At 41.5% G+C, this 12377-nt stretch overlaps 1 protein-coding gene across 1 annotated transcript; it reads left to right on the top strand.

The window, feature by feature from the left end:
• Nucleotides 1–776: 776 nt before the first annotated feature.
• On the top strand, nt 777–12025 carry ralbp1 (ralA binding protein 1). Its single transcript, XM_044367391.1, has 10 exons — nt 777–875; nt 2747–3052; nt 5325–5756; nt 5893–6242; nt 6836–6997; nt 8179–8310; nt 9292–9402; nt 9527–9648; nt 9742–9862; nt 10076–12025. The coding sequence occupies exons 2-10, from the start codon at nt 2803–2805 to the stop codon at nt 10373–10375; spliced, it is 1980 nt and encodes a 659-aa protein (XP_044223326.1). The 5' UTR covers nt 777–875; nt 2747–2802; the 3' UTR covers nt 10376–12025.
• The last annotated feature ends 352 nt before the right edge of the window (nt 12026–12377 follow it).

Genomic DNA, 12377 nt, shown 5'->3' with positions numbered 1-12377 from the left:
TCATTACTATATTTGCAAAGATATGTAAAAAGAGCAAAGCATGAGTGGAATAGTAAATGTTTGCCTACCCAGTTGCCTGTCTACTGCTCTAATCTTAGCCCGAGTCAGGAAACGCATCATTTCCTGGGGAAACAAAGTTGTTATTATACCATTCTGGTCCACAGGTGTTCCAGTGCTCACTGACCGTCTCATGCAAGCCGGGGGGAAAGGGAGCGTTTTCTGATGCCAATCTCTCAACCGCTACACACAAATGCTCTTTGTGATGCCAGTGCATTTTCAAAAGGCAGCAGGGTGCCCTATCACTGATTCTGTTCCCAATTGGCATGCAACAGCAGTTTGCACAGACTAATGTACCAGAAGCACAATGAGACCTTGTTTGTCTTTTTTATGATATTGAATCACGACCTCATTTCGCCACTGCAGCTGTGGGATGGAGCAGACCGTGCCAACAAAGATCAGAGGACTAATGTGTTTCATATGTCAGGATGACCACCAGTCTTCAGGATCCTACCGCAGTATTTTTGGAAAGTACACATGATTCAGAATAGCAAGTGGTTTCCCCAAATTTAGATTATAGGTGCTCTTCAAACCATTGTTTGACAGTTTTTCTTACACGCAGGCTTGTATAACAGCAAACATGGGGTTAAGAAGAAGCCTAAACAGTCTTCAATGATTCCAGATTATTCTCGGCCAAGAGAAACCTACAAAGACTATACATTTGTGGTGAGAACACAAAATAGCTGAAGCTTTCTCTGTCGAACTCAAATTCCCATCATACACTTATGACACCGCGCACGCGCAGATCGGTTTATTTAGTATACAGACCAGGCAGTCGGAAGCTGCACTCTGAAATTGACCGAACGGGATAGTACTTGGTAAAGTTACATGTCTTTTGTGTTTAACTTGTTGAACGACAGTACGGCTGTTACAAAATAGAGTTTAGCATCTGTAGCTAACTATAAATCTCACGTTGGTTTTGTCTGAACGAAACAGAGGCTTTATTCGTAACGGACAGGCTTGCTAATCAGCTAGCTTAACAGGTTGGCAGCTAGCTGAACTAACGTTAGCATATGGGCCCCTCCATTCAGGGGAGAGTTTGCTCTTTTGGTCGTTTTTTAAAATGAAAATATGCTTATGCGCGTGTGAACAGAAACCGATCTGAGTGCTTTAACGGCCAGTCGATGATGTGTGACTGGTTGTGTTGAATTAAGAAACAGGACAGGGCAAGGAAACAGTGAGGATAATCTGCCCACACCGAAGGAAGATTAAAAATGTCAGAGATAGGCAGCATTTGTTGGTGGTATTTGTGTTCAGGGCTCAATTAAGGGTGTTGGTGAATCTGTAGCTGTTGTTTTACATCACATCTATCTTTATGGCACATCAGCGTATTTTCTCGGAGAAGCTGAGAATGTAACATATTGTCCACCTAAGCGGTTTCCTTCAATAATGTGTGATATGTGATTTTTAACTTGCTGTCAGGTTGGGAAACATATTATAGTGGAGTGAGTGATTACGCACATTAATGTACTTCCTAAAACTGGTATTACCTGATGTTTCCGTTTAATTAAACAAAAATAATTAAATGCAGCCATACTGTGGTTTCATTTGTCCCTGTTGTTGAACACCCAGCTCCAAGATGGACGATTATATGAGTTTGCTCTGTTAGTCATCAAGGCTGTGTGTTTGTAATTAAAATACTGTCAATACTGTTTGTGTTGTAAACTGTAGTTTTGTTTTGCTGACTGTGGATGTCAGGTTTGAAGAAGGAAGGTGTGACTGTTCATATAGCAGAGCCCCATCTGGTGGGTAAACATTTCTGTTGCAGTTGTTCAGTCATCATACAAAGAAAAACAGGAAAACAAGAAGGGCTGCAGCTTATGTCGTTGTACTGTAATTGTGTACAAAATGGTTTAGTTTGATTCTCAGATTAAGATTTTAGTGTCAGTTAAATGCAAATATAACTGTGCAATAAGCAGCACAGCTTGCCTGGAAATAATACTGATAAAAATGTTCTTAAACCTAACTGAATCATTATCTTAAGCTTTTAACCAACATTTGCTTTTATTGTGTTACAGCTGTGTTGTTGTGTTCTTCATTGTGAGATTCAGATGATTTCTGAATTTTGTGTTTCTTTTCTAAAGTTAAAATTATGACTTACCATTTAGATTGGTTTGGTGATGCACGTAATGGTAGACAATGACAATCCAAACATGAGTACAGCAGGGGAAACCCGCAGAAAGACGATGTCCAGTACCACACACATAGTTCAGTCACTATACAATTGAAGCATATATACAAACTGCATCAAGAACGATCACAAACCTCTTTAAAGTGCTCCAGATTTGATGCTCCAGATTTGATAGCATAAAATCACCAAATGGGATAAGACACTAATGGTTTAAAAATCCTTTTGTAATTCATTCCTCCTATATGGTACAAAGTAGTAGTCTTCCCAAGTTCAGTACATTTGTTCAGATTTACTATAACTATATGTGCTGATAATAATTGGTAATTACTACCAACAAAATGCACAAAAAACAAATTAAAGTCCTTGAATAACACACAAATGTGGCCACTGTCTGTCACATATTTAAGGGCAGCTAACGCATAGAAATAAATTCTGACCCATCCTGATCAAGGCAAAAGGAATAATGAAAGAAATTGTTTATAAACTGGGCCACACATCCTGGAGATTGTCCAACATCACCGATGTTGAGTCAGTATCTTACATTTCTATCTACTGCAGGTGTGATGGAGAGGTGATGTGCCCGCAGCCAGAGGAGTGATAAGGGCAGAGCAGCCATGACTGAGTGCTTCCTGCCCCCTAGCAGCAGCCCTGCTGAGCAGCGCAGGGCTGAGCACCCAGGGGGCGTGGCCCGCACCCCCAGCTCCGAGGAGATCAGTCCCACCAAGTTCCCCGGGTTGTACCGCACCGGCGAGCCGTCGCCGCCGCACGATGGTCATCACCACGAGGCACCTGACGCTTATGTGTCAGACGATGACAAAGAACACAGCAAAAAGAAGAACAAGTTCAAGAAGAAGGAGAAAAGGAGTAAGAAATAATCCTGTCATGTTTTCTGGAGAATAGCAGCTTTTGATTGTATGATTATCCGCTCTCCATGGATATCCACCCCAGATGAGTCAGTGTTAAGAAATTGAAGGAGGGAGGAAGTGAGGGAATTTCATCTGCTCAATGTGCGCAAATACAGACACTTAGTCACAAAGAACACAAGAAGGCTTGGACTCGAAACTAGTCTTGATTGCAACACGTTTCAAGCTTGGCATTCTTCCACAGACAGCATTAAGAGGTTTATGTTCAAGTGTCTCTAGAAATGGAGAAAAAGATGATGAGTAACAGGAAAACATCATAATGCAGTATCTCCTCTCTGTATATTTGTATCTCTACAAATATAAGTTAAAGACATTGGACAAACTGTTTACTGGATGAATCCTAATGTGGGATATTTTTTTGTCAAATCGCTCACCACTAAATGCTTGTTTCTGCAGAATTTATAACATCTTAATACCTTAATTATGATGTAAGATATAATTATGAGATAGCATTGTGGAATAACTGCGTAACACAGAATATATTTGTTCAGTATGAGTAGTAACAGGCTTGAACAAAACCCACACAAGCAAAACCCTGTGTGTTATCTTAGTATCCAACACATTAAAGCCTACGTGAAAGTTTCCATGTTATCCTCAAGTGTTAGGCACATAAAACAAATACAATATAATGGTTGGTTCTCTAAGCTCAGGCATTCAAGATGAAAATCAAATGGTGAAAAAAAAAATTATTACGACAACTTACTCTACAAACATCTGGTTCTTCTGCCTGCATGTTGTATAAAACATCAGGGAGTTCATCCTAGTCAGGTAAAGTTACTTATTCAGCCTTTATTCACTGAAGGCAGAAACAGCAGGGAGCTTCTAGGGCATCTACTTCAGACCACTAAGCTGAAGTTATAGAGACATTTAGGCATGACATTAAAGTTGCTGATGACCTCATAATAGTAGCAGCTGTCTAGAGCCCCTTTCACACATGCAGTCTATCCCTGAAATGTATAGGAACATTTCCTGCATGGGGTCATGTGTGAATGGGAGCAGGGACCGATATTCACAGACATCTGTACCGCCAATTTCCCACCTCTTAGACCTAGTAACATTTCAGGGACAATGCTGGTATGGCTGTGTTGTATGAAAGCAGTAATAGTGCAGAGACAAGCATGTAAAGGGTTTCGTCCGTCTGACAAAAGATGCTTTCACATGGAGCGAGTGAACCAATCACAAGATTCCGCTGATGACGTATTTGAATCCGTGACTTGTTTACGGTTGCTTTGCCAATGCTTTCGTGGGTGATTTGATAAGTAACAAGCAATAGAAGTTGTTTTGTTTGCAAACAAGCTTCTTTTTTTTTTTATCAAGAATGGCTGGAAACTTGACAGATTCAGAAACAAGGGAGCTCCTCTCAGTCCGTGCAGAGCAGTCGGCATCCGTAAGTGTCGCATGACCGCCATCTGCTGGACGGTGCCTTGCCTCATCTATTCCAGCATTGCCACGGCATGTGTGAAGCGGCGCAAGACGGAAATGTTCCCGAATGTAGCTGCATGTGTGAATAGAGTAAATCACTAGCGGTGCCTGGAAGGTTATCCCAGTAATTTACCGGGAACTATGTGTGAAGGAGGGTTAGTATTGAAAGAGCTTCCCACCTTCCCATCCTGTGGGCTGTTGCTGCCCGTAGCGGTCAGAAACGTTCCTTTACTGAGAATGTTTTTCACTGAGTGGTTGTCAGGCCCATTGTCCATTTTGTGTCAGGATTTTTCCATGTCTGTATTTAGCTCCTACTGCAGGGTATGGTGGGAGAGAGGAAGAGATGGGCAGTATCAGGGCACACCCAGAGAGCCCAGTGAAGGTGTGTGTCCGGCAGCGATGTGATGCACGGGGCCCTTTCTGGGGAAAACCCAAAGAGATGATTAGAGGAGACAAAAACTGTGAGGGGGCCACTGACTGTCTTTGACACTATCTTGTAGCTGTTTGCTCTGAGGAAAAATATTTAAACTTGGCTTGTTCTAGAGAAGAGAGGCGTAAGGTGCAGTGGGAGCTATGCTAAATCTGTGGCTGACCTCTTTTCCAAGTCCCCTTTCTCCCCCTCCTCTGCTATCTTCTCTCTCTCACACACATCTCTCTGCCTGTTTCTATTTCACTGCTATCACAGTTATGTCGTAGGAGGAGGATAAGAAAACGGGTGTTTCTCCCCTCAGATCTAACCCTATTTCTGCTTCTTGCTACTTTTTTTAAATTTTTTTTTTTATTGTCATCAGCGGAAGGCTACGCTGCCTTCCAGGAAGACAGTTCAGCAGACGAAGCAGAGAGCCCGTCCAAGATGAAGCGCTCCAAGGGAATCCATGTGTTCAAGAAACCAAGCTTCTCCAAGAAGAAGGAGAAGGACTTTAAGGTGAAGGAGAAGGGCCCCAAGGAAGACAAGGCCAAGGATAAGAAATCAAAAGACCTGACGGCTGCAGACGTGGTTAAACAGTGGAAGGAGAAGAAGAAGAAGAAGAAGCCAACAACAGAAGCAGAGCCGGTCCCAGTGGAGACCCCTACCTTCAGGCCTATCTTTGGAGCTCCCCTGGCTGAAGCTATCAAGAGGACAGCTCTGTATGACTGCATCCAGCTGCCAGCCATCTTCAGAGAGTGTGTGGACTACATTGAAAACTATGGCATGAAGTGTGAGGGCATCTACCGAGTCTCAGGTATTTACACCTTGCGATGCTGTTGATTTGACATCTTGTGACAAAAGGCAAAATGCATAAAAGGGGAAACAACTAGCATGTCAGTCTTATTATTTGTGAGTCTGATTGAATCTCACACAACTTCTCACACTCTCAGGTATGAAGTCCAAGGTGGATGAACTGAAAGCAGCATACGACCGTGAGGAGTGCCCCTGCCTTGAAGAGTATGACCCCCACACTGTTGCCAGCCTACTGAAGCAGTACTTGCGTGAGCTGCCAGAGAACCTTTTAGGTCGGGATTTGGCGCAGCGCTTCGAGGACGCTTGCGGTCGGCAGGTGGAGGCTGAAAAGGTGACAGAGTTCCAGAGGCTTTTGACCGAGGTGCCGTCTGAGAGCCATCTTCTTCTCTCTTGGCTCGTCACACACATGGACCACGTCATCACCAGGGAGGCGGACACCAAGATGAATATTCAGAATATCTCCATCGTCCTCAACCCAACCATACAGGTCAGAGAGGAATGATAGATCAAGCTGACTAATTGGAGATTAATGGGAAGATATAACAAAGGAAGGAAATAGGAAAGACAATGATCTAAAGAGGTAAAAATGTTACAGAGAGCAGCAATTTAACAGCATCATCAAATAGAAATATGGGGCTTAAGCTCCAGTGCACCTCCAAAGATAAGAAACCTCCCCATAGCAACAAACCAAGTTTTTATTGGATCAAACAGTCAGTTCATTTCTAAAACCCTGGCCTAGTTTAGTGAAGCTAATTTATTCCCATAGGGGACATCTCTGTGGCTGCTGCACTTTTTCTGAACCAACAGCAGCAGCAGCAGCAGCAGCCACAACACTGTTAAAGAAACACTTCTTTCAATTAACAAGAGAGTCAGGGTCAGTTTAGTCAGGCAAGTAAATATGCAAGAATTAGTGTTGTTTGCAAATTGATGCAGCGAAATACAGACAATTCATCTTTATGACAGTTTATCTTTAAGATTACTTTGCATGCACTGTTAGACTAGATGTAGTCAATTCACTGTTCTATATCTGTGTTCATTTTTCTCAGCTGATGTTTACCTTGTTTTTTTTTTTTTTTTAAGATTGGGAACCGTGTTCTTTACATGTTCTTCACACATGTGAGGGAGCTGTTTGGAGACATAGTCCTGAAGCCGGTGGTGCGGCCACTCCGCTGGTCCAACATGGCAACAATGCCAGCGCTGCCCGAGACCCAGGAGAGCATCAAAGAGGAGATCAGACGACAGGTGGGTTCGGTCTTGCTCCAGACAATATGTCCATTTTACTTCTGAAATGATTAGTAAATGACTGGATTGGCAGAAAATAAAAAGTCAAACTTTCATAATTGATTAATCTTTTAAGTCATTCATTGAGCACAAATGACATATTTGCTGGTTTCGTCTTGTGAAGATTCCCGCTTTTCACTGTTGTATTTTGAACTGTTCCAAACAAACAATTTGAAGACGTCACTTTGGGCTCTGGGAACTTATTGACCAAAATGGTAAATCAATTAGTATCAATTATATTTTACAGACTAATGGATAATCAGAATAATTGTTAATTGCAGCCCTTGTTCATTTCTTACCAGAAAGACCTTAAACAAGACACTGGACCCCGACTTGCTGCTTTTTGCAACTTGCTTTATGATGTCTGTGATGTAATGTGTATATACATATATATTTACTGTAAATCTTCAGAGAAATATGAGAAATTTGAGTCTTCAATACTTCATCGGTTATGTTGCTGTTTCAAGTAAACAGATCATACATTATCACTTTAAGCAGGGATTAAAGTGTTACATTGTAAACTCATGAGTGATTCATCAGGAATTTAGCTAAGTAGGCTTCTTCTGTTTATAGTACATTTTCTTGTCAGCCGTGCACATCTTTATCTTTGCCTCTGTTTCTCAGTGTGCCAGGAGTTTTGTCACCATTTGTTCCAGAAGTTCCTTAAAGTTAGTTACTATGCCAGTCTCACTGCGATACAAACACGAGTCTACAGCTATACTAGCAGCTCTGTGAGGCTGTACTTTGGCAGAGCAGTGATTGGAGCTAAATGCAAATGTCTGCTTGCTAACATGCTCATGTTAGAGGAAAAGGATGAATTCTTCTGGGAACCATGAATGTCTGCACAAAATTTCATGACAATCCATTTATCCAGTAGTAGATGAGTCAGTTCAGTCTGGACCAAAGTGACGGACTGGCTCTAGCATTTAACCTGGTGTTGACATCAACATTAATTTAGCAACCTTGTTTACACTATTATAGGGGAAACAATCCCTTACAAGGCTCTTAAATGTCACTCTAACAAAGTGTTTTCAAGTCACTCTGCCTTGTCATAAGAAGTGATGTGTGGGAAATCAGATGTTTGAATATGACCTGTTGTATGAAGGTGCTGTTATAAATGTGAACTGTGTGTGTTTTCTTAGGAGTTCCTGCTGAACTGCCTGCACAGGGACCTCCAGGCCGGAGTGAAGGACTTGTCCAAAGAAGAACGACTCTGGGAGGTTCAGAGAATTCTTACTGCTCTAAAACGCAAACTGAGGGAGGCCAAACGTCAGGTAAGTTGTGTTTGGATACTGATACTACTACTACTACTATACTATACTGTATGTCAATGTTTTTTATTTATTTTAAAGGCCCCATGAAATGAAAAATACATTTTCCAAGTTTTATAATGAACAATTAACACAGGGACACACCCTGTGTTAATTGTTCATTTTTCTCTTGTTATATGTTAAATAAAGATCAAAAACCAGCATCAGAGTATTTTATAATCCCTGTCTTTCACTTCTTGTAAAACAGTTTCAAATATGTGATGACTCATCCTGCACTCAGGGACGTTTACAAAAGTTCATCCAATTAAATGTGACTTTGGGCGAGTAGCCAACCACTCCGGACATAGCTAACAGAGCAATATGAAGAGAGATGGGAAGAGATGTCTGTTTGGATATCAGTGGGCAAAAACGTGTTTCATTTCCAAAACAATGTGGCTGAGGTCTAATTCATTCATCTCTCCCTCTTCCTCCTCCTGATCTAACAACAGGTCAGGAGGTGTGTGTGGAGCCAACAGTCCTTTGTAGCTCTGTATCTCGCTTAACTCTAAGCCCCCGCCCACTTTTTAATGGTCCAATCAAATGCAAAGGATTTGTTTTAAATCCCTCTTGTACACGTACACCACTCAAATATTCCGTTTCACCGGGAAATATGTCATAGTACAGAAACTAAAGATGCTCTCATTTCCGTTTCATGGATCCTATAAAGCAAAAGATCACCATTTTAGGAAGTATGCGTATTCACTTTCTCGCAGAGAGTTAGATGAGAAGATTGATACCACTTTCAAAGCTGTTTTTCATATGACTTCAACAAAGTAGATCTAATGTGTTAATTGGTGAGCTTTAGAGGTGTCATTTCACCGTTTCCAGTCTTTGTGCTAAAATAAGGTAACAGGCTTCTATCTATAGCATTATATTGTATTTGGGGAAAACCAGAATTGACCGTTGTGCTCTATTTCTGTATCCTCCCCCTGATGGGGCCTTTAGGAGTGTGAAAGTAAGATAGCCCAGGAGATAGCGAGCCTGTCAAAGGAAGATGTTTCAAAAGAGGAAATGACTGAGAACGAGGAAGAGGTCATCAACCTCCTTTTAGCACAGGTGAGTCATTTCCACAAAATAACACGTATGCTTAGATGACCTCAAAGAAACCTCATATTGTCTAGTTCCATATATACAATACTAAGATGGACTTTCTGTTCCCCCACTTTTTCTCCATAATCAGGAAAATGAGATCCTGACAGAGCAGGAGGAGCTGATCTCTCTTGAGCAGGTGCTACGTAGACAGATTGCAACCGAGAAGGAAGAAATCGAGAGGCTGCGGGCAGAGATCGCAGACATACAGAGGTAAAAGAAAACATAATTATGCTGTAATATAACGCGCAACAGTAGTTACATGTACAGTAGGTCCCCACTATAACCCCGCATTGTGTTTCCCAGTCGGCAGCAGGGTCGCAGTGAGACAGAGGAATATTCGTCTGACAGTGAAAGCGAGAGCGAGGATGAGGAAGAGCTACAGATGATTCTGGAAGACCTGCAGAAGCAAAACGAGGAACTGGAGGTGAGAAAAGCGTTCAGAACACACTGGCCGTTTAGTGTCATCTTTGTGGTCATCCGTTATAACCTGAGTGTGTCGAGTTCTTACGTAGTGAAGTCTGAAAGTAAAACACACTTAAGAATTCTTTTGTGCACAAAATGATGACACTGATATTCTCTCTGAATATCGTTAAGAGATGATATCCTTAACTTCTGTCTGGTCTTTGTTGCCCTGTAGAACAAAAACACCCACCTGAACCAGGCCATCCACGAGGAGCAGGAAGCCATCTTGGAGCTCCGCGTCCAGCTTCGCCTCCTGCAGAGCCACAAACTGCAGCAGGAACTGACCGTCCAGCCACCGGCGGAGCAGGTCCCGCCCCCACAGCCGAGCCCAGAGGCCCGCAGCGAGGAGCAAGCCAAACGCTCCGTCACCGCGGTGGCTGCCGGCACCGACGCGGCTGCCTCCGCCAACGGAAAGGCAGTTAAGGATCCTTCAAAGCCCTCACCAAGCAAAGACAGGAGAGACGCCAACATGTGAGATGTCATCTCAGTGATGTATTCGGTGGCTTCGTGCTGCTGTACGTCTCTACCGCTGGTCAGTTGTCCTGTAGTATCACTTGTCATCCACGGGAGATTTCACATCGCTGAATCGGTGAATTCATGTGGCAGATATTTAGATAATCGTGTTCACCAAATTTGTACAGTAATACTGCTTTTGGTGTCCTGAATTGCTCCTTTTTTAGAACAATTCATATAGATTGTTTCCCATTTTCCCCCACATAAAACACAAATGTAACAAAACAGAAAAGAGGTAGCTGCTGTAGTGGACAACTGGCTACTACACTCGAGAGACTAGGTGGGACCATATTTTCAAATCCGCAGTGCCAAGCCTGTATGAAGGAAGAGGAAGTGAAAGGAGAAATGAAGGGATTCCTAAAGCAAGCAGGGGGATGAAAGAGAGTATAAAAAGGCACTTTGCCAGTAGATTACATAAAGTTTATTTTTCATTCGTAAGAGATCAAATATAATCTCAGTTCCTGTATCTCATTATGCCCCTTCCTTGGATGCAAATTTGACATGTTAGGATAGAGACCACTGTGCCATAACTGAAGATGCCAGACTGGACAAGTTCCCCCATAGAACCACTAACACAAAAGCTCTTTGAATAATGAAGAATTTATGATTGGTCTATATATTATATATTTAAGTAGTATTCTGAAGAATACGAATGACTATTCAAGAAATCCATTGATTTTAAATTACAGCTTTTTAGTAATATATGAATATATGTTTAAATATATTGTAGATGCTTTCTTTTCTTTGAACAGCAAATGCACATAAACAAAGTGGCGTTGTATCTAGCAACTGACCAGTGGATGAAAACATGAGTGGCAAACAAATACGCAACAAAAGTACATTCATCACCGCAAAATGTAGACAAACAGCCGGAGGCGGCGTTGTCATGGTCACTTTGTGAAACAACACTTTTGCTCTGTAGTGCAATCATCTTTTCTGTTATCTCCGCCTCTCTTGCACAAACAAATAAACATGGGAAATTATGTTTCTCCAGTTTTATGATGGGATAACACACATCTGTGGTGATGATTATTGTCTCAAAAATGTGTGCAGAGACACGCAGGAGACTTATCTAGTTTTGTTGTGTATTTGATCGTGTTTTTTTTTTTTTGTTTTGTTTTTTTAACAACTCTTGATGTGTGGAGTTATTACTCTTGGCATCAGTTGGAAGTGAGTATAAAGCTCAAGAAGTCAATCATTTCATTTTACAACTGATCCAGACTGACTATTACAAAGTAGTCATTGTTCAGTGATATTTAAAACAAGGGCATGGCCTACTTAACTTACCATTTTTCTGTACATTATTGTAAAATTGCAAACATACTGTATTTTCAGCTCTTATGTTTTGTCATATGTTCTCTTTTTTTTATTATTAATGACCTGTATGGAGTATGCTAGTGTGACTGCCCCTGCTTTGGTCACGGGCAAATGGAAGCAATCTCATCTGGACTCATGATTCAACATGTTATTAATCCTGTGACTGAAACAGATCAGTGCTAGATTGGGCTCAGAAGCTTCTCATAAGGTTATTTTCATATTGTTCCAAGCTTTTGTAGCTTATTGTTGCAGACAGAATAATGCTGTGAAGAATAAAGTGTCAATCCGAAAAATGTATTTGATTTTCTGTCTCTCTGATACAATCAGCCTATGTTTTACCTTTTTCGGTGTTTGCCTGTTAAGTGTATCCCACATTTACTGCTTCCTCCTATTTTCCATTACACATTCCCTAAATACTTTTCCCTCTTACAGCCTAATGAGGCTGAAAATGAAACCTTTGCGTTCATTTTTAAAGGAAGTCATCTGTCTTAATTGTAGTTATTTGACTCAGTATCAAGGTTTTAATCAAAGAGATAGTGAATCCACCCGATTCTTTTAAACGGATTTCCGATTTGGAAAGTATCCCGTCAAGTAAGACAAAAAGTAACTAGGAAGACACCGGATATAAGAAACTTTGGTTTCAAAAT

Source organism: Thunnus albacares, chromosome 12 (assembly GCF_914725855.1).
Source record: "Thunnus albacares chromosome 12, fThuAlb1.1, whole genome shotgun sequence".
In the NCBI taxonomy this organism is placed as follows: Eukaryota; Metazoa; Chordata; class Actinopteri; order Scombriformes; family Scombridae; genus Thunnus; species Thunnus albacares.
The sequence above is the reverse complement of the archived record's forward strand: the minus strand, read 5'-3'. Positions and strand labels throughout refer to the sequence as shown.